Consider the following 19,047-nt stretch of genomic DNA (forward strand, 5'->3'; position numbering starts at 1 on the left):
TAAAAATAATTTTCACTGTCACTGCAGAAAATCTTTGTAAGCAAATTCACTTGCAACACTTGTCAAAAATAAATAAAGAAATGTATTACAGATACGGGGCCGGATTAAACGTACGCGGGGCCCTAGGTCATTCAAATTTTTGGGGCCCTTAGATTAAATTTTTATCTCGTAAATTTTCTTTTTATTCAAATATAAAAGTATTTATCTTTTCATTTAAGAAAGCATATTTAAAATAAGTAATAATAAATTAAAATTTACTTTATTTTATTAAATTGGAACTAAAAAATAATCATAGCATTTTAAAAAGTCATTGTTTTTCTTAATTTTTTAAAATTTATTTTCAAAAAATCCATTTTAAGGGGGCCCTTAATCATTGGGGGCCCTAAACCATGGCCTGGCCTAATGGCTAATCCGGCCCTGTACAGATAGTTGATAATGGCCTTTTAAATTGAATGTTCCCTTAACAGTATCTTTGACATGAAATATAGTCTAACTAAACACTCTCTTATATCTTCCATCTAATGACATTAAAAACAATGGGATTCTTTCAATTTCTTTATCCACCTGAAATTCCAGAACGCAAAGTAGATGATCTTCTGAAAGAATTCAAAAGTGCATCAGATCCAAATAGAAAAGACTGTGTGGGAATATTATAAACAAGATATTTACCAAAACAAAACAATGGTTTGCTTGTAAACTGTTGCATAGAGGGAGGTTTTAACTAATTTAATTGTAAATTTTGTAAAAAAAGAAAAAGAAAAATTATGATGCATTAAATAAGCTAAACCTAAAAATGTACATAAAAATGTGTATATGTATGTCGCAAGAAATACGGGTTTTGAAAGAAAACTAAATTACGGAAATAGTAATAATAAATTTATTGATACGTTAATTTTTTTCTAAATTGGTCTTTTTTCCTAATTTATAATTTACTTGAAAATGGTCAAAATAATTAATGTTGGAAAATACCAAAAATTTTTTTTTGATTCTTAGTTGTAAAGTCCAAGGGTTTGGGTGGAAAACATTTTGTTTATCTTTACCTAATCCCTACTGATCGCTACCGAAGCTCCAGTTTTTGGGAAATGTTGTAAAAATAAAAGTATTTATTTTTTGTTCTACTTTTTTTTTGTTTTATATGTATATTTTTGAGATTCGATAATACTAAAACGCTGAAAAATGCCAGTGACTGCAAAATTATTAATGATAAATTTTATTTTTTCTCTTTAAGTACTGAATGTTATTTGAATTTTTGTAGTACAATCGATTTTGGATCTTATCTTATACCATTAAACATTATATTGAGTCATATGATTAAACTGTAATAGTAAAAATTATATTAAAGTATATTCAATATATTAATTATATTTTGCTGTATGATTAAATTGTGTTATGAATGCTATCTGAAAATAAACAACAAGCTATCTGAAAATAACAAGCAAGTTTTTTGTTCCTCCAATCTCTAAAGAATTTTTTTTTACAAAACAATTTTAGTATAACTATATAGCTAATATTTTTAAATTTCTCTCTTATTTATGTAACATATGCCAGTCGTCTTTAAAATATTTGTCCTTAAATTACTTTAGTAAAACAGATGTATCTCTCTCTCTCTCTCTCTCTCTCTTTATATATATATATATATATATATATATATATATCAAGTTNGTATGTGTATTTATATATATATATTTATATATATATATGTTAGAGAGAGTCTACATGATTTCAAATGAATGGAAGGTTATAGATCTACTTAATCATTATTTTGAATGCAAGTGATTTAAACTTGCAAGTAATCATTTCGTAATTAATATAATTTCTTCACTAACGTCATTTTTGCACCTAAACTTTATAAAAGCAAGTTATAAAATATAAAGAAGTTACAGGCAGTGTTGAAAGCTAACGTTTTTCATAAGGTGTTTATTAAAACTATTCAAATTATATGTAGTTACTGTGTTTATCATAATAATAACACAAATGTTTGGAATGAAATAAATGATTTTTAATGAAAGTTTTGTTTTTTATGTAATTCTTGTAGGAAAAAGAACTAGAAGATAAACTTCAAAATTTAGCAACTGATGTTTCGCAACTATATAGAAGAATGGCGCCAGAATCTTTTGAAAATCAGGTAAATATTTAAATTAATATTATAATTAATATTATAATTAATTATCATAGTTTATTAGTAAATTTTAATGTATTCTGTTTTGTTAATTAGCAGAAATGCTGATTAAAATTACCATGCTGATTATAAGTTTATTAATAATGCTGATTAAGGTAATGAGATAGAATGAAACCAAATGTGATGAGACATAAATAAAATAAAAGGGAGGATTCAAAGTTTTAAAGGATCCTTAACTTAATACATAAGGTTGCCTTAGGGCAAGATGCTTTTTTATATGAAGTCAAGACTTTTTACATTGATAAAAGCACTGAATTCTTGAATCTTGTGAGATATTGAGACGTTACCATGAAAAATTAGAAATATATAATTTCTTATTTGCCCTCTACTCTTGTTAGCTTGTGATGGTTTTAGGTACTTTTTGTTAGATTAAATTAATGTGTAAAATTATATTTGTTTGTACATATAATTCTTCAACATGATTTTAAAGTATGTCAATATGATCTAGATCGTTAAAGATCTTTTTTGTAAAAGATAGAATTTATACTCTAAATACTAAGTTAAATTTGTTCCTACTTTAATATTACTCTAGGTATACATATATAAACACAGTTTGCTTACTCTTTCAAATATTATGTTAAAATATAAGTAACTAAATGAACCAGGTAAAACAGATGTTTGCATTAGAGAATCAATATCAGAGAATATTTTTGAAATGCTTGGGAGAAAAGCCCATTTCTTTTCTTTCCATAAAATTGCCTCTTTTTTTCTATTGGTGAATGTAAAATAAATATGTTTTGTTTCTAGACTGAATTTGAAGATCAGGCTTCTGACTGTCGGTTAGGTATCAAAAAGGGCCGTCCTTTCTCAGGAGTAACAGCATGTATAGACTACTGTGCACACTCTCATAAAGATTTACAAAATATGAATAACGGATGCACTGTGGTTAGTAAAATATTCTCAAAAGCATGCACCCAGGACCTCTTTCCCAACTCTAATTAGAGTTAAACTATCCCTAACCCAGCACCTCAATACTCTTCCTTTTTTATTGCAGCATGTGCATGTACAAAAGCTATTTACTATCTTCCTTTCTTGGATTTTCTTCTTTGCTCTTAACTTTCTTTTGGGAATTGCTGCTGTTTAAGTTATGCATAGGGTGTCTCGTTATTCCAGCATTATGCTTTTAAAGGTGTTTTTGGCTTAAAGAATTTCTGAACACTGCTGATTCACTGAATTTATTTGCCATATGCTTTTGTAGCCATGTACCTTTAGTTTTTAAGTTTACTTTTTGGATAATGTGTAAAAGGTAATTATAATATGTGGTTTGTATGTAACATTTATAAATGTACAATGTTATAAAATCTTAGGTAAATAGTGTTATATTTAAGAATAGAGAGATTAGTTACAAATTGTTAATTTTTTTGAAGAATTAATTTCGAAAACTATTAAACCATTTCGATTATAAAGCAAACTATTAGACCAGTTTTAACAATGAATTTGTAATTGATTATCAAATTTAAGTTAAACATTTTATAATTTACCATTGTCTGTTATTATTTTTATGTGTATTCAGAGTTTCATTTACTCTAACAAAATACTATTTTCTTATGCTACATTCCTTTGTGTACTGTCATTTCCCCCCACAAGTATTGAAAAAGAAAAAAGTTTTTCTAAACATTAAGCAAACACAAATCATGAGCTTAGTGGTAAAAAATAGTGTAACTTTTAAAAACATTTAATGTTCTGTGTTTCTAGAATATGCAATGAAAAAAAACCTTTTTTCAATAACAGCATATTAAAATTATATAAAATAAATTTTATTATTATGGGAAAAAATATTATTAATAACCTTCCACTAAGCTTTTAAAATTTTTTATTTATTTTCTAATTTTACATTTATACTATCATTTAAGCATTTTCTTGAATAATAATGTATAAATTTGAATAATTTTAATACCTAATAAGAGCTTTTAATATATGAATTATGTGATTAAAAATGCTTATTTTTTAAATCTTTCAACTCATTTTATGAAAATTTTGATTGTTACTGAAGAGTAAAATGTAGTGATCTGTTTTGAAAAGTGTTCTTTGATCTACTTAATTAATTATTGCTTCCAGTGCTTATAAAGATTTAAATTTAATGTTTTTAATCCTTAATTAATTTGTTTATTTTTTGTAGATAACTAAAATGGAATAAGAAATGACATCACTTCATATTAAAATAATATATCTAGGTTTAATAGTTCAAGAAATTGAGGTTTCATTGTATTTTAAATTAAAATTTTTATTTTCATCTGAATTAAGTTTATTGATTTTATTCAGTATGGTAGTAATTGAATAATCTTGGTTTAAGTAGTCTGATAATCTTGAATAAAGTAGTTCTGTTATATTATAAAATAATCGTGACAAATCATTAGGAAAAACTTGTTTAATATCTCATATTACTTGTTGAAAGCAATCAATTTATGATGAAAAATTCTGAATGAAATAAGAGTTAAAGATCCAAAAAGAATGTTCTACGTGAATAGTTTAAAACTTAATTCTTAATGTAGTTTTATTTCTCATAGTAGCGTAAAATATATGTTTAAGCTAAATGCTTAATTTCAACTAAAATCAAAAAGTTAAAATTGTTCTAATGTTATGTTCTAATGTTATGTAAGATAATTAGATGTAGCTATTTTCCCCTTCTTTCCTCATGTTTGTATTCAATAAAAGCTGTATTTTTTTTCTTATATTCAATTTCATAGTGAACTCAAATTATATTAACCTGGATTTTCAACGAATCCCATATTAGAATTTTTACTTTTCTAAACCCATACTTAATTTGGGTGATGTGTAAAAGTCTTTTTATTCAGTCGTTGTAGGTGTGAAATATCATAATGTACTGTTCTAAGTTTCTGTTTTAAATATGTTCATAATTACATTAAAAAAGCATGATTTAACATTTTCTGATGTCTAAAATATAGAAAAAAGGTTGTCAATAATAACTATTTAAATAAACAGTACACTTAGAGCGATATATGAATAATGCTAAACAACATAAAAACAACGTAAATAGCATCACAAAAACAGACATACTGTTTAAGTTCTATAATCAAAGATTTTCCTTAGTGGTGAAATGAGAGAAAAAATTACAAACAAGTTGAACTGGAGAAAAAGTAGCAACAAAAAAAGTGTTCTTTTGTTTGTTATTGTAATGAATGTTATTTAAATGTATTGATTTGTGATTTAATACTTATTAGAAAATACATTTAATGCAAAATTTCATTTTGGAATGATAAATTTCCATCATAAATTCTAGAAATTAAAGACACTATAGTTTCTAGTACATAGCCAAGTAAAATTATGTGAAACAGAATGAATTTATTTTTCTAATTCTAATATTTAGCGTATTTAATTCTTACAGAGATTGTAGTAAACATGTGCTTGTAATTTCTTTTCAGTTGGTTACTCTAACAAAGCATAGGGGCTGGGAAAAGCCAGAAGATGAACAACTGCATGTCCTTCCTCTTTATGTGATAGATAGCACAGATGAATTTGGTAGCAAAGAAGGACAAGACAAAAAGGCATGTTTTATTCACTCTTTTATCCCCTATGTTTTTAAAAGAAATTTTAACTTTCAAATAAAATTTTAATAAAATTTATTTTCTTTTTCCAGATTGCTTCTGGTGCCCTTGAAGTCCTTCAAAAATTTCCAGTCGACTTCAGAATTCGAACAACCCCCTTAAAACCTTGCAAAACAAGAGGTAGGAAACCAAAAGATGGCTACTCGCCCAGGAAACAGGCAATTCAAACTGCATTTCGACAGCTAATAGCAAGCGGAAAGCTTCGTCGAATCGATCCTCCCTACGATCGCCAGAAGGCATTGATGCCTTCTCACCATTTGACCTCATCTATGCATTGTGATGGTTTTGTTCAGCCAGATAGTAGTGCCACAAGCAAAAACAACTTCATAAAAAACCTTTCTGATATCAATAATAGAATGATTGCTTTTGAACACGTACCAAAAGAGGAAACTGCATGTAAGTTTTATGCTGGAAAGCACATTTCACATACTAACACTTGTGGTGATCCTTTTTATAGTAATTATAGTGTATATAATCAGGCCCAGCCTTCTAACCAAATGAATACTCTAAAGTGTAATTTTGATAATAACCACAACATTCCAATATCCAATTCATATGCTTCCCCAGTTCCTTCTAATGTCTCGTCAGCTTCCAATAACATCTCTGGGGTATCTGTGCATGGTAACATAATCAGCGCACCCCATTCAACTGTTTGTTCTAAGTTACCGTCAGACACATACGTTACGTCATCAGTAAATGCTTCAAATTGCAATCAAAGTATCAATACTTACTCATCTAATAACAATTGCTCTTCTGTAAATCATTCTTTAACACATGGTACTCCATATCCGCCTTATTACCCATCAAATGTTCCTCAAACCTATATTCCTCACAGTCATGATCCATATCATTCTTACCATTCAAATTCACAACCGTGTGATCCAAATCACAATCCTTATTTTCAGAACAAGTTCTTACCCTGGTATCATGGTCAGCAAGTTGGTGGATATGTAGGTCACAATGTACCTTTAAAAATTCCAGGAAATTACAATGCTTCAAGCTCTTACAATACTATGAGACTTCCTCATTCCAATAATTATCATAACATGCCTTATTCTGGAAAATGTGGAACTTTTAATTATGATTATTGTGAGTATTCTAAGCCAGAAATATATAATGTACCTGAAAAATCTACAGCTCCAGAAAACCAAAGTAATTATAATAACTTTGAAGCTCATCAGAATCAACATTTTTCACCATTAAACGTTAATAACTCTTCAACATTGACCCCATTCTCACCTGATGGTGTCTATGCCCTTAGGGACATGGACTCTAAATCTGTTAATTGTTTTACTGATTGCAAGCCATCAATAAATTTGAATGCTGTCAAAAAAGAATGTTCTGAGGGAATGCAACTAACCAATAAACCTGTTGATAATCAATGCCAAAGATTAAACCAACCATATGATAACTACAATTTTAATGCAAAAAATTATAATTATCATCTGCAACAGGTTAATTTTACACCAGGGTTTAACAACCTTTCAGATGTTAATTGCAATTATCCTTCAGAATCCAACAATAATGGGATGAATGCCATGAAAGAAGGGTATGAGAGGGATGTGAAAGACAACTTCATGTCACCCATGTGTGATGGAAAGGATTCCAAATTGAATAGGCCCTATTCGGATACTTCAGAAATACCTCATTGTTTTCCTAATTCGCAACAAAATAATTCTTATCAAAGCACTCAGGAAACTAATCATTTAGGAGTTCTAACCTCAAAATACAGCACAACAAACATTGACGATGCAGACAATTTGGTGGATTCGACCACCCTGACCATCGAGGGTGACGAGGTTTACGAAGGTCATTCCGACAACGAGGGAAGCTTTAAAGATGCTGAAGTGGGTGGTGTTGCAATTGCTTTGACGCATGGATCTGTATTATTTGAATGTGCCAAACACGAACTTCATGCCACAACTGCCGTTAAGAAACCCAATCGTAAACACCCCACTCGTATCAGTTTGGTTTTCTATCAGCATAAGCAATTAAACGCAGGAAGCCACGGTGAAGCTGAATGGGACGAGAAGATGAAAGAAAAGAGGACAGGTGGTGTTAAGAACTTAAATGTTTCATTCGATATGCCCCAGAATAAGAAGCATTGTTTACAAAGTGAGGATGAAATAATGAAAGACAATGCGCCTATTGGGCTGCCATGCACGAATCCCACAACTAGCTGGGTAACAGTGTTCTCTTTACCCCCACTGACTGTTGGTGCTCCCTACAGGAATTGAAAATAAAAAGTTATTTAAAAATTATTTATAAATGTTTTGTGTGATTAAGTGAAACAGTTTTATACCATGAATTATGAAATGTTTTGAATATTGTATTTGTGAAATTTGATAAACTTGTTAACATAAATGTTTTGGAATGCTATAAAAATTTGATTTGGAGTGTATTTGCAATACTTTCCCAACTGTAAATTCCATCTTTTATTAAGCACTTTTAATCAGTGTTTCCAAAGGCTTTCTCACCTCAACTGTTTGGGTAATTAAGAGGGACCTGGTATGTAACGCTGAAAATATTACCACCGTCATGAAATTTGTCTTAAATTTGTGCAGCCGTAGCCTTCATGTTCGAGAATTGGCTGTTGCACGAATGCTGTTTTTTTAATTATTTTTTTAATAAATAATTATACCTTATAAGTGGTTAAACACATCTTCCAGCTAAGGTTCTTTAGAGATTTTTTTCATTTTTCTAGTCAGACTTAGTTATTTACTTGGTTTAATTTTGTTATCTTCAAGATATAATATTGTTTAAATTTGGCTCAGCATGAATGATTCTGGCATCTGTGCTATTAAATTTTATATTCAACGTAATTGCTTTTCTAATTTAACTTTTTACTGGGCCACTTTTTAAAAGTTTACTTTACAAAATGTGCTTGAATAAATAAAAATACACTCCATTCAAATTTTTGTGTTTTATTTTTTAAGTTAGTAATAAAAAGAAATCAGTTACTCAATATTTTTCATTTTCTAAGTTCAATAACTTTTTATATTGTTACTTTTAATAATCTGTGTAATAGAAATCTGATGCAATAAGCTAGCTTCCATAAACAGAAACAAAAGGTGATAAATGCTTGCACATACACTCTTATGGAACCATGTACACAATTATGAACTATCTATGCAAGAATTTATGTATTTTACTGGCAAAAGTCTTTGATAGACAAACGTAGAAATGAATTCTACTCCCAAATACTGTAAAACTCCAGTGCCTAAAGTAAAGAAAAAAAATGAAAAAACATTTTATATTGTATATTTGAAACTGGACTGACATTTTATATTTTTTAAACTAGGTATTGTACAGTTAAAAATCTAAAAATAAAAATCCAGCCTATTTTTATTAAAGAAAAATAGTAGGAGGTTGTATTTTACTCTGAAGGATCATTGTAAATGTGTTTTCCTGCCTATAAACCTTACATGCAGCTGATAACTCAGTATTACCTCCATTTGCGATAGTTTACAATAGAGGTGACCTTCTATGCAGTTTTACTTTAAAATAACATTTTGCAATACATTTATATATATATATGAAATCACTAGCTTTGAAATGCTATGGCTTGCAAAGCAAGTTTGTATTTTATTACTGAAATTTGCTGTTAACTTACCATTTTAAATGGTTCGTTAATACTTAAAAATGCATATAATTTAACCAGGCAATAAAAAAAAAAACTTGTGTCATTAGTAATAAAAAGATGTGGCCTTGTTAAAAAAATTATTTTTTATAATTTTTAATGCACTTTTTGTTTACATATTTTATGTATTTTTTCACAATTTTATGAAAATAAGACTAATACAAATAATTAATCTCGTACTATCCTGTTATGATCAAGTATAAAATTTTATTTAATCTCATGGAATGTAACTTTAACTTAACTGGAATTTTTTTTTACTCTTTGTATATATATTTCATTATACATATATTTAGTTCGATTGTGATTGAATTTAGTTTCTCTTAATAAGCAGTTGAGTTTTTGAATTATTAATTTGTGAAAATTTATTTTATCATATTACCCATTTAAATCTTTTTAGTTGCTTATATAACTTTTTCGAAAGCATAAGAGTCAAATTAAAAAAAAAAAAAACTAACCTCAACTTTGTGCTGCATGATCATTTGTATTACACATTCATTTCAAATAGAAATGCATTTTTTTTCCTATATGATTTCAAGGATTATTTTTTTTGTCTCTTTTTTTTTTAAAGGAAATAGCAAAATATCTTCTAATTAAGATCGAGAACTATTTTCATCCTCTTACAATTTGGAATCTCCATATTATTTACTTATAGGCTTTGGTTGATTAATATTGGCTCATAAATAAAAAAAGTATTGTTTGTGAGTGTGATAATTTTTTTCTTTTATGTAAATAAAAAAAGGAATCTTAAATCTTTTTTTTATTCGAATAAGGGTTATTCATTTCTATCATTTTTAATGAAAGAATTATATTCTTTCAAGCACAATTTTATGAACAAATTAACTTCTCTTTATCTATTTGCATTGTACTATACATATTTTATTTATTTTGCTAATTAAATAACAATTGGCGCTTGCTTTTCAAAACAATGAAATATTAGAAAAACTACCTCTTTTGATGCCATTTATTTTTATTCAACTACTTACAAGTCATTATTTTTACTGCACTGCCATTTACCTAATATCAACAATAATTTTATGAATATACCATTCTCATAACTCCATTGACATATATTTAATGGTTTCATTTGTTTTTAATATAAAAATAAAAACATTTTATTTCACTTGTACATTTCAACCATTTGACTTTTAACTATTTTTGTAAAAGACATTGTAAATATTACGCCATAATGTCAGGTGAGACATTGTAAACAGAATCCCAGCGAAAATCCTCAGCATCATGAGCTAAAGATTTATTTAAAGTCATCTAGATGAAATACTCGACAATGCAGTTATCGTGAATGAATCATGTAGCTGTTTACATTTTAAACATTTGTATGTGATGTAGTGCGTCTTAAGTAGTGTCACTTGTATTGTAACATGTTTGTCAGTTTTTACTATTCTATGTAGCTGCAAATTATATGTATTAAATTATTTTTGAGCTTCAACAGTAGTCATGTTTTTTTTGTTGTCATAAATTAAACTCTTGTAATATGTGTTTCAATTATTTCACAACCATAATTAAAATATTTTTACTTAGCCTGATGTATTTTTTTTAGTCAATGTATTTAAAAAAAAATTGACTGAAGAGAAATTGACTTAAAACTTGAGTAGATCTTAACTAATAATTTAGTTTTTGAGAAAATCAGCATTAGAATGTACACCGAAGAGCCATTACATTATGACCATCCTGCTAATAACATGTAGGACCACCTTGAGCCCTCAAAACTGCTAGCACCCGCCGTGGCATTGATTCCTCAAGGTGCTGATAGGTAGTCTGAGATATCTGGTACCAAGCGCTCACCAACTGGTCTTGCAATTCCCTCACATTGCGAGGGGGTAGCGTGGCAGCACGAATTTGGTTTTCCAAGTAGGACCACAAATGCTCTATNCAGTGGTGCGCAAACTAGGGGTCGCGACCCCTGTGGGGGTCGCCAGAAGTTTTTTGGGGGTCGCCAAATTTTTATGAAATGCATTATCCCTGCATGCTGCATACCATACAGTGCACTTATAAAGAGTGAAGCGCCGTCACTCCCTGTTTAATTGCAATTTCATGCTGTCCACTCTTTCTGATGGTGCTGCAGCATTAACAGGTTCGAATAAAGGGCTCAGAGGCTTAATTCAGAAGGTGGCGCCTCATATGGTATTTAATTACTGTATGATTCATCGGCAAGCTCTTGTTGCAAAAGATATGGATGAAGAGTTGCACAACGTATTACAAGACGCTGCTAGTTCAATTAACTACATTAAATGCAACTGCCGTCTCTTTTCAATACTTTGTTATGAGATGGGCTCAACGTATGAGAGATTTACTGTTACACAGAGAAGTCAGATGGCTTTCACGTGGGAAAATACTACGACGGATATTTGATTTAAGAAATGAAGTGTACAAGATTTTAATCGAAAAGAAACATAGATTGGCAAGTTATTATATCAATGAAGTTTGGCTAGGGAAGCTGAGCTATTTAGTTGATATTTTCGAAAAACTTAACGACTTAAATTTGAGCTTGCAGAGTGAGAATTCAACTATCATAACTACAGCCAGTAAAATTCAAGCTTTTAAGAATAAGTTTAGTCTCTGGCAAACTGAACTGAATAAAAACAACACCAACATGTTCCCTTGCTTTAACGATTTTATCAAGGAAAATAATATAGATATATTTACATTTAAAAACATCATTTCCAATCACATTGAAAAGTTAAAGAAAAATTTTTCGAGAAGATTCGAGGATTTTCCTGAAAACGATCTTGGTTGGATTCGTGATCCATTTTCCTTTGACATATGCAGTTCAACGCTTCAAATTAGTGAGAAAGAGCAATTGATAGATCTAATTAGTGATTATACTCTTCGAAATCAATTTAAGACTCAGCCTTGCCAAAAATTTTGGCTATCCGTGGAAAAACAATATTCCATTTTATGCAAGAATGCCATCAGAGTGTTAATACAATTTGCATCAACGTATTAATGTGAAACTGGATTTAGCAAATTAGTTTCAATAAAAACAAAATACCGCTCGCGTTAAAACCCTGAAAATGATATGCGATTTGCAATTAGCAACATACATCCAAACATCGATGAGATAATTAGAAACTTGAAGCCACATACATCTCATTAAAGAGCAATTTACTGATTTTTGTGTAATATAAAAAGTATTTTCTTAAAATTATAAATAAAATTAATATGAGTCAAATATGATGATGTTTTTATTCGATGAAACGAAAGAAATGCGCGAAATATACATCTTATTTCTCAACATTTATCTCTAGGGGTCGCCAAAAATTTTCTCTCTACTAAAGGGGTCGCAGTCGAAAAAAGTTTGCGCACCACTGCTCTATTGGATTAAGGTCAGGTGAATTTGGGTCCCAAGACATGACTTGAAAGTCACTGAAATGTTCCTCGAACCAATCCAAATCGATTCGACCCTTATGACATGGTGCATTATCCTGTTGGTTAACACCATCCCTCCCGCAGGAAAAACTGTTGCCATGAATGGGTGAACCTGGTCTGCAACTATGTTCAAGTAGCTTACAGATGTCAGGGATTGTTCTATGAGGATTATGGCTCCCAATGTGCCCCATGAAAACCTGGGCGAGCCCATTGTTAAAGATGGAGGGTGGTCATAATGTAATGGCTCTTCCGTGTATATAACCATTAGTTTTATGGTGAAAATGATTAGATGAATAAATTATCAAGAGTTACACTTCATTAAAAAAGCTGGGAAATATCTAATTCGTGTCATTACAGGGTTTATATGTAAAAATTAAGTGCTTAAGATTAAAATCACACTTCAGTTTTTTATTCTTAATATGTGTATTGTTTGTATTAATTTTATCATTTTTAAAGGCTTTATTACTTATTTGGTACTAATGCCTTTTGCATGTCAAATCATTTTATTATACACACAAGGTTTTTGTGTTTCTCTATAATGGTAGGTTTTGATGTGCAGGACTTTATATTATAATCTTATTAAAGTTGGACTGATCTAAAGCAAGTTAAGATTCCACACAATAAGTAATCAGTCAGTAAGTTATTCATTTTTATTTCAATTAGTAAGCAACTTAATACAAAAAAATAAAGCACATACTTAAACTATAATTACCTTTGAACAACAAAAATCAATGCATTAGTTTACATGATTCACTATATTGTATTTAAAGTGGCACTGTGGGTCATTTTTCTTATTTAAAGAGCATAATACATAACTAAATCAAGCAGTAATTTCAAATATAGAGATTCAATGTAATGAAATAAGAAAATGAGAGAAATTAACATTTCTAATCACTTGGTCTTTTGATTTCGAATATCTTCGCACAATTTTTCACAATAGTTCAATACATTTTGCAGCAAACAGTGCACTTGGCCACAACACTATTAAATAGCATAAATGTACAGAGAACAGACAGTAAACTGATTCTTTTTATCATAAACATTTTATAATATACCAGGTACCCACAGAACAGAGAAAAGCCTGGAATTTTATCAATCTGGAAAATGGAATTCAGTTAAAAAAGACCCATAAAGTCTCAGGGGGGGGGGATTAATCAGTTTGAGTTACTTAGATGTCTAATATTTTTCCAGAGAAATTGGTCAATAATTCCTTTCCTTAAAAAAAAAAGATCATTTTCAGATCAAATAGCAAATTCAGAAGAAACTTCTGAATTCAGAATCAAAGGGGAAAAGGCAAAAGTTTGAATGAACCAAATTTCAGATTATTCAAAATCACATAGCTTTAAAATATAATAAATATTGTAACATGGAATAAAGGATGCCATGAAGGTATTTTATCAGTTTCTGTGAAGTTGCAGTTTAAATTGAAAACAAAAATTATTATTTTTCACCTTGTTTTCATAAAATTTTTTTATGAAAAATTTATTTTCTTTGCGGCAAATATGTTTCACATTGACACACACAGTTAGAGTAGATTAAGGTGTTTTTTATACAACATAAAATATTAATTATTGCATTTATTATTTTTGAAATAAATATGAATCACTTATGAACCATTCAATATTTTCATTGATAATAATAAAATAGTTTAATTTTGCATGAGAAGTAAATCACAAAATTTTTTTTACAATTAAAAAAAAAAAATTAAAAAAAAAAAAAAAAGAAAGATANAAAAAAAAAAAAAAAAACACATTTTACCTCATAATAAACTTTTTCTGTATCTTGAAGTCATTATATTTAGCATATTTATGACACTAAATTTGCAGTAAAGTATACACAGTACTTGAATTTGTAACCTTAGTTGTGTATAATTCATTCTAATTTTAGATTAATAGCGTAAGTAAATAGGTCAATAAATAAGAAAAAAATCACAACAGGAAAATGCAAAATTTCAGAATAAAACTAGCATCAAATTAGAGTCATAAATAAAATGCTTAGTTATGATTCACGTTTGATGGCGTAAGTGAATAGTATATAAGAAAAATCACAAAAGTGAAATACAGAATTTTTGAAATAAAAAAACTAATTTCTTTTAATAAAGGCAAATATATATATATGTAACATAATTCTTCTAATTACTTTCAATTCAAAACAAAACAAATGATATCAATATTAAGAATTGACTAAATTAGTATTCAGCATAAGTTACAAAAAACAAAACTAAATAAATGCAATTTTATTTTAAAACATTGCACAAAAAGTGACAAATAGAGTACAGCATAATTGTTTGATGAATATTTTATAGCTCATTTTAATTTCATGCCCAAAAAAATTTATCAGTTTTATTTATACAGAAAATAAATGAATTAAAAGTCAATTCTCTTCAAACTTTTTCAAGTTCTTAGATTTATATAAATTAAACCAGAACAAAAGAAAATATCACAAGCAATATAGTAATTAATTTAATAAATTAGCATTATGGTGATTGGATTTTGATCGTTCACCTATCTAAACTAATGGGACAATATTTTTAAAATTGCAGCTACCCTCCATATTTTGAAGGTGAAGAAATGACAGGAGACAAGTTTATTTAGAAAAAAATGTGCTTTTGTGCCTGCTTTCAAAACCTTAAATATCATCTGCAGTAGTTAATTAAAATATTTATACGCAGGCCCTCAAACCTTAAAGATTAAGACCTAAGACGTAAAAATTAGAGCAGTAAATCAAAAGTTCTTTATACAACTCTTTAGTTTTACTCTTCAGTCTCTAGTTTTAGAATGATAATTTTAGAACTCTTACTTGGAATAGTTTCTTACTACGAGCCAGTTTGATGGTTTAGTATTCTATTTAAAATGACAGTTTAATTTATAATGTTTTAATCAGCAACGCCATATTCAAGGGATTGTGGAAAACAGGGGTAATTGTCCGAGGACCCAGTTCAAATTATCCACAAAAAAGAATTGTTTTCTAATTAATTTTTAAAAAAAGGAATTTGGTGAAAATTCCTATACATCTATATATAAACTACAATTTAGTAAATGAAAGGACTTCGAAATAAGTCTTTTTGTTCTTTGGGACGGGAACCACAAAAAATTTTGTCTTAGGGTCTGTAAAACCTATTTGCCCAGCATCGTTAATCAGAATTCAATATCTTTAATGAGGAGTTGCACTTAACTGTCAACTGTTCCTTTTAAAAAAATATTTAATGGTGGACAACTTCTTAGTTCACAAATAAAACAAAAATTCTACGATTAATGATTGTTAATTAGATTAAATTGTTTTATACAAACTATAAAGAGTACAAATTTTTCAAAACACAAATACAAGAGTACAATATACAAATTTTGGAAACAACTGATCTTTGTACAAGATTTGATTTAATCTTTTGAAAATAGTAAATAAGTCTATGACTCCAATTCACCCATATAAAATTTAATTCAGTTTTTTTCAGTTTAAAATTTTATTTAAAAATACAAACACAAGTTATGATAAGTTACTTTAATTCATTGTAGTATATTTTGAGGAACATCTCCTAGTTCAACAATTTTAATTTGTTGCGAACTTACTGTTTTCGAAAGCCGTATAACACAAAAAGCCGACAAAATAAAAATGCTGAATTTTGAAAATCCGGACAAAACACCAGTAAGTTGTATTTTTTTGGTTGCATAGTTTATTTATTTGAAACAGAAGTAACTAAGAAGTTTCTTAATTTTCTTCCTGTCCAATAATAGGAAACCATTTGAATCAAATATATCAATAATTAAAAATCAATAATAATTTTTATAAGCGAAGATATGCGTTACGGTTTAAGATATGGTCTAAGTGTAGAAAGTAAAATAAATTATGTATTTTTGTAGTTTTATTCGTGCATTACTTACATTATCTAGCTTTATTTGCATAAATTATGCAATTTATTTAACTTGATTAAAAAGTTCTGGTGCATTTCTTTTAGCAAATTTTCAATGCAGACATTTTTTAAGTACATGTTCAATTAAAAGTTGACATTAAATAAACTTTTAATTCTAAGAATATAATTCCTAATTATATATGTTTCTTACTAATGATAAATTAATACAATTATGCATATATCTAGGTACAATAAATTCATACCGATAATATAATTTATCATATCAATAACACAGATCTTATAATTGGATTGTCTTTAGTATATGTTTGAATAAAAATATGCTCATAGACAAATTGTACTAAAAATTTTTAACTTTTATAATAATTTAATTTTCTAAAACTAAAAAAAATATAATGCATTTGAATAGTTTTTATTCAAAATGTTCCTACTTTAAAAACTAGAAAAGATTTTTAGCAAAAATTGCATTCTTAATCTTAACTACTTACAAACTCATATAAAGCATAACATTTTATTATAAATGTTTCAAATATAACTTAAAATATGTATGTTATGTACTTAAAAAGAAAAAAAAAATTAAATTTTATAAAGTTACATGAGATAAAACCAATTTTCTATATTTCTTAACAGTATAAAATTAATTACAATTTCAAAAATCAATCCTCGCTAAAAAGAAAGTAGTAAAATAAATTTATATAATTTAAAAGGAAGAGAAAAATAATGTAACATTATTATAGTCTGGGATAGAGAAAAATAGAACTGCCCAATTAAAATAATAAAATTTTGACTAATTTTTGTTAAGTTTTTTTAGTAGATACTTGAGTATTTGTTTAGTGAGCATGAATCTTTTCTTTTTATTTTTTTTAAGGATTAATAAAATAACTTAAAATATTTTCCACCAAAACTCTAAATAAAACAATTAGCAATGTGACAGTGAAAGGTTATTATAAATTTTAAACTATACGTTAAAGAAACCTTAAGATAACAAAAGATATAGCAGGTGGTTAATTAACTAAAATGTGAATTTCAGACAACTTTTAGGCGTACAATAAAATGTATTTTTTAAATTGTTATTTAAAAGTTATTTATTTTTGTTTTAGGTTTATGATGGAGAGGTAAATAAAAGGGTTGATGTAAAATGTTTAGTAAAATAATTTTATTAAACAGGGTTCCCACTCTATGATGAGATTGAAATTCAAGGACTTTCCAGGACTTTTCAAGGACCTAAACAAAATTTTCAAGAACCTTAATCTAAGACCAATTTTAAAAATTATTCTCTTCTATTTTACTAGAAGCAACAATGCTTGTTGTGGCAATAATTAATTTCAAATATAATGCCTAAATGCTTTGCCTATATAGAGAGAAGAGAGTACATGTATTATGGACTACCATTTACATTTTTTTAAAAACAACCCTACTGGTTTTACATATTAATTCACAAAATCATTTTCAGCACAATCTATAACTAATGGTAATGAGGTGTTAATGGTGAAATCCTTTAATCCTGTGTATTTCCACTTGAAGGCTGCATGAAAAACGAGCTAAATCTTAGGTATTCCATATTCCATGACTATTCCATAACCCCCTCCTCTCCTCTATTAAACATCGTTTCTGAAATTATAAAATTAATTCATCCATAATTTTCACAACCTTCTCTAAATGTTATGCAGCAACAATTCTTTCTGAAAATAAAAATTAGAAGGAACATATCCCATTTTCACCATGTTTAACATAATTCGTTATGTGTAATCCACAACTGCCAATGAATATGACCTGGTGGGAATATTTCTCTTTTAATTCACACTGAAGCTTCTAATAGAATTTCCAATTGACATAGGGTCCATCCATGGATAATTGAAGTATTTTAGAGAGCTTTTAACCATCATCCATGCATTTGTAAAAAGAGGACAAAATATTTTCTGCAGTTCCATGACCCATAAATTGGGAGGTAAGATACTTAGTGCAAACTTTATTATCAATTCCTTACCATAATGTCCATCTGCTTAGATTGTAGAGACTGATTTAACGTCTCATCAAAGAGTACAGTGTAGCAATCAACATTCTTCAGCTCATTTATAAGAATCCCTTTGAAGTATAGTGCCAATCCAAAGGAGCCCAAATAGGCTCACTTTGTGGCACTACAAAAAAATTGTCTCGCTATACAGCTATCAGCAAACATTTTGGAGAACAATTTACTAATCCCTTCACAGGAGTTACATGAATAATTACTAGTGATGCACTTCAGACTCCAGAGAATTTCAGCATCAAGCACATTCCTTTTGACCAGATAAGAAGACAATGTTACCTCGGCCACTAAAGTTTCTGTTTCACATGGGGCACACGATGTTGAAGGAGTATTTACACCAGATGAATTAGATGTTGATGTCTTTGGAAAAAGAGAACTCAGGGCATG

The 19,047-nt window shown here is 28.5% G+C and overlaps 1 protein-coding gene across 9 annotated transcripts in view; it reads left to right on the top strand.

Annotated features, from left to right (window-relative positions):
• The window catches only part of LOC107446842 (methylcytosine dioxygenase tet3-A), a 76,937-nt gene extending 66,108 nt beyond the window's left edge, over nucleotides 1-10,829 (top strand). For 8 of the 9 annotated variants that reach the window (XM_043041983.2, XM_043041987.2, XM_043041985.2 and 5 more), the window contains 4 exons: nucleotides 2,036-2,125; nucleotides 2,927-3,064; nucleotides 5,563-5,685; nucleotides 5,778-10,829. In XM_043041983.2, the coding sequence (XP_042897917.1) occupies nucleotides 2,036-2,125; nucleotides 2,927-3,064; nucleotides 5,563-5,685; nucleotides 5,778-7,982 (2,556 nt within the window). In that variant the 3' untranslated portion in view covers nucleotides 7,983-10,829. The remainder of the gene's footprint in view (nucleotides 1-2,035; nucleotides 2,126-2,926; nucleotides 3,065-5,562; nucleotides 5,686-5,777) is intronic. The other variant, XM_043041990.2, reaches the window with a different exon arrangement.
• Nucleotides 10,830-19,047: the final 8,218 nt, after the last annotated feature.

Source organism: Parasteatoda tepidariorum, chromosome 3 (assembly GCF_043381705.1).
Source record: "Parasteatoda tepidariorum isolate YZ-2023 chromosome 3, CAS_Ptep_4.0, whole genome shotgun sequence".
NCBI classification, from domain to species: Eukaryota; Metazoa; Arthropoda; class Arachnida; order Araneae; family Theridiidae; genus Parasteatoda; species Parasteatoda tepidariorum.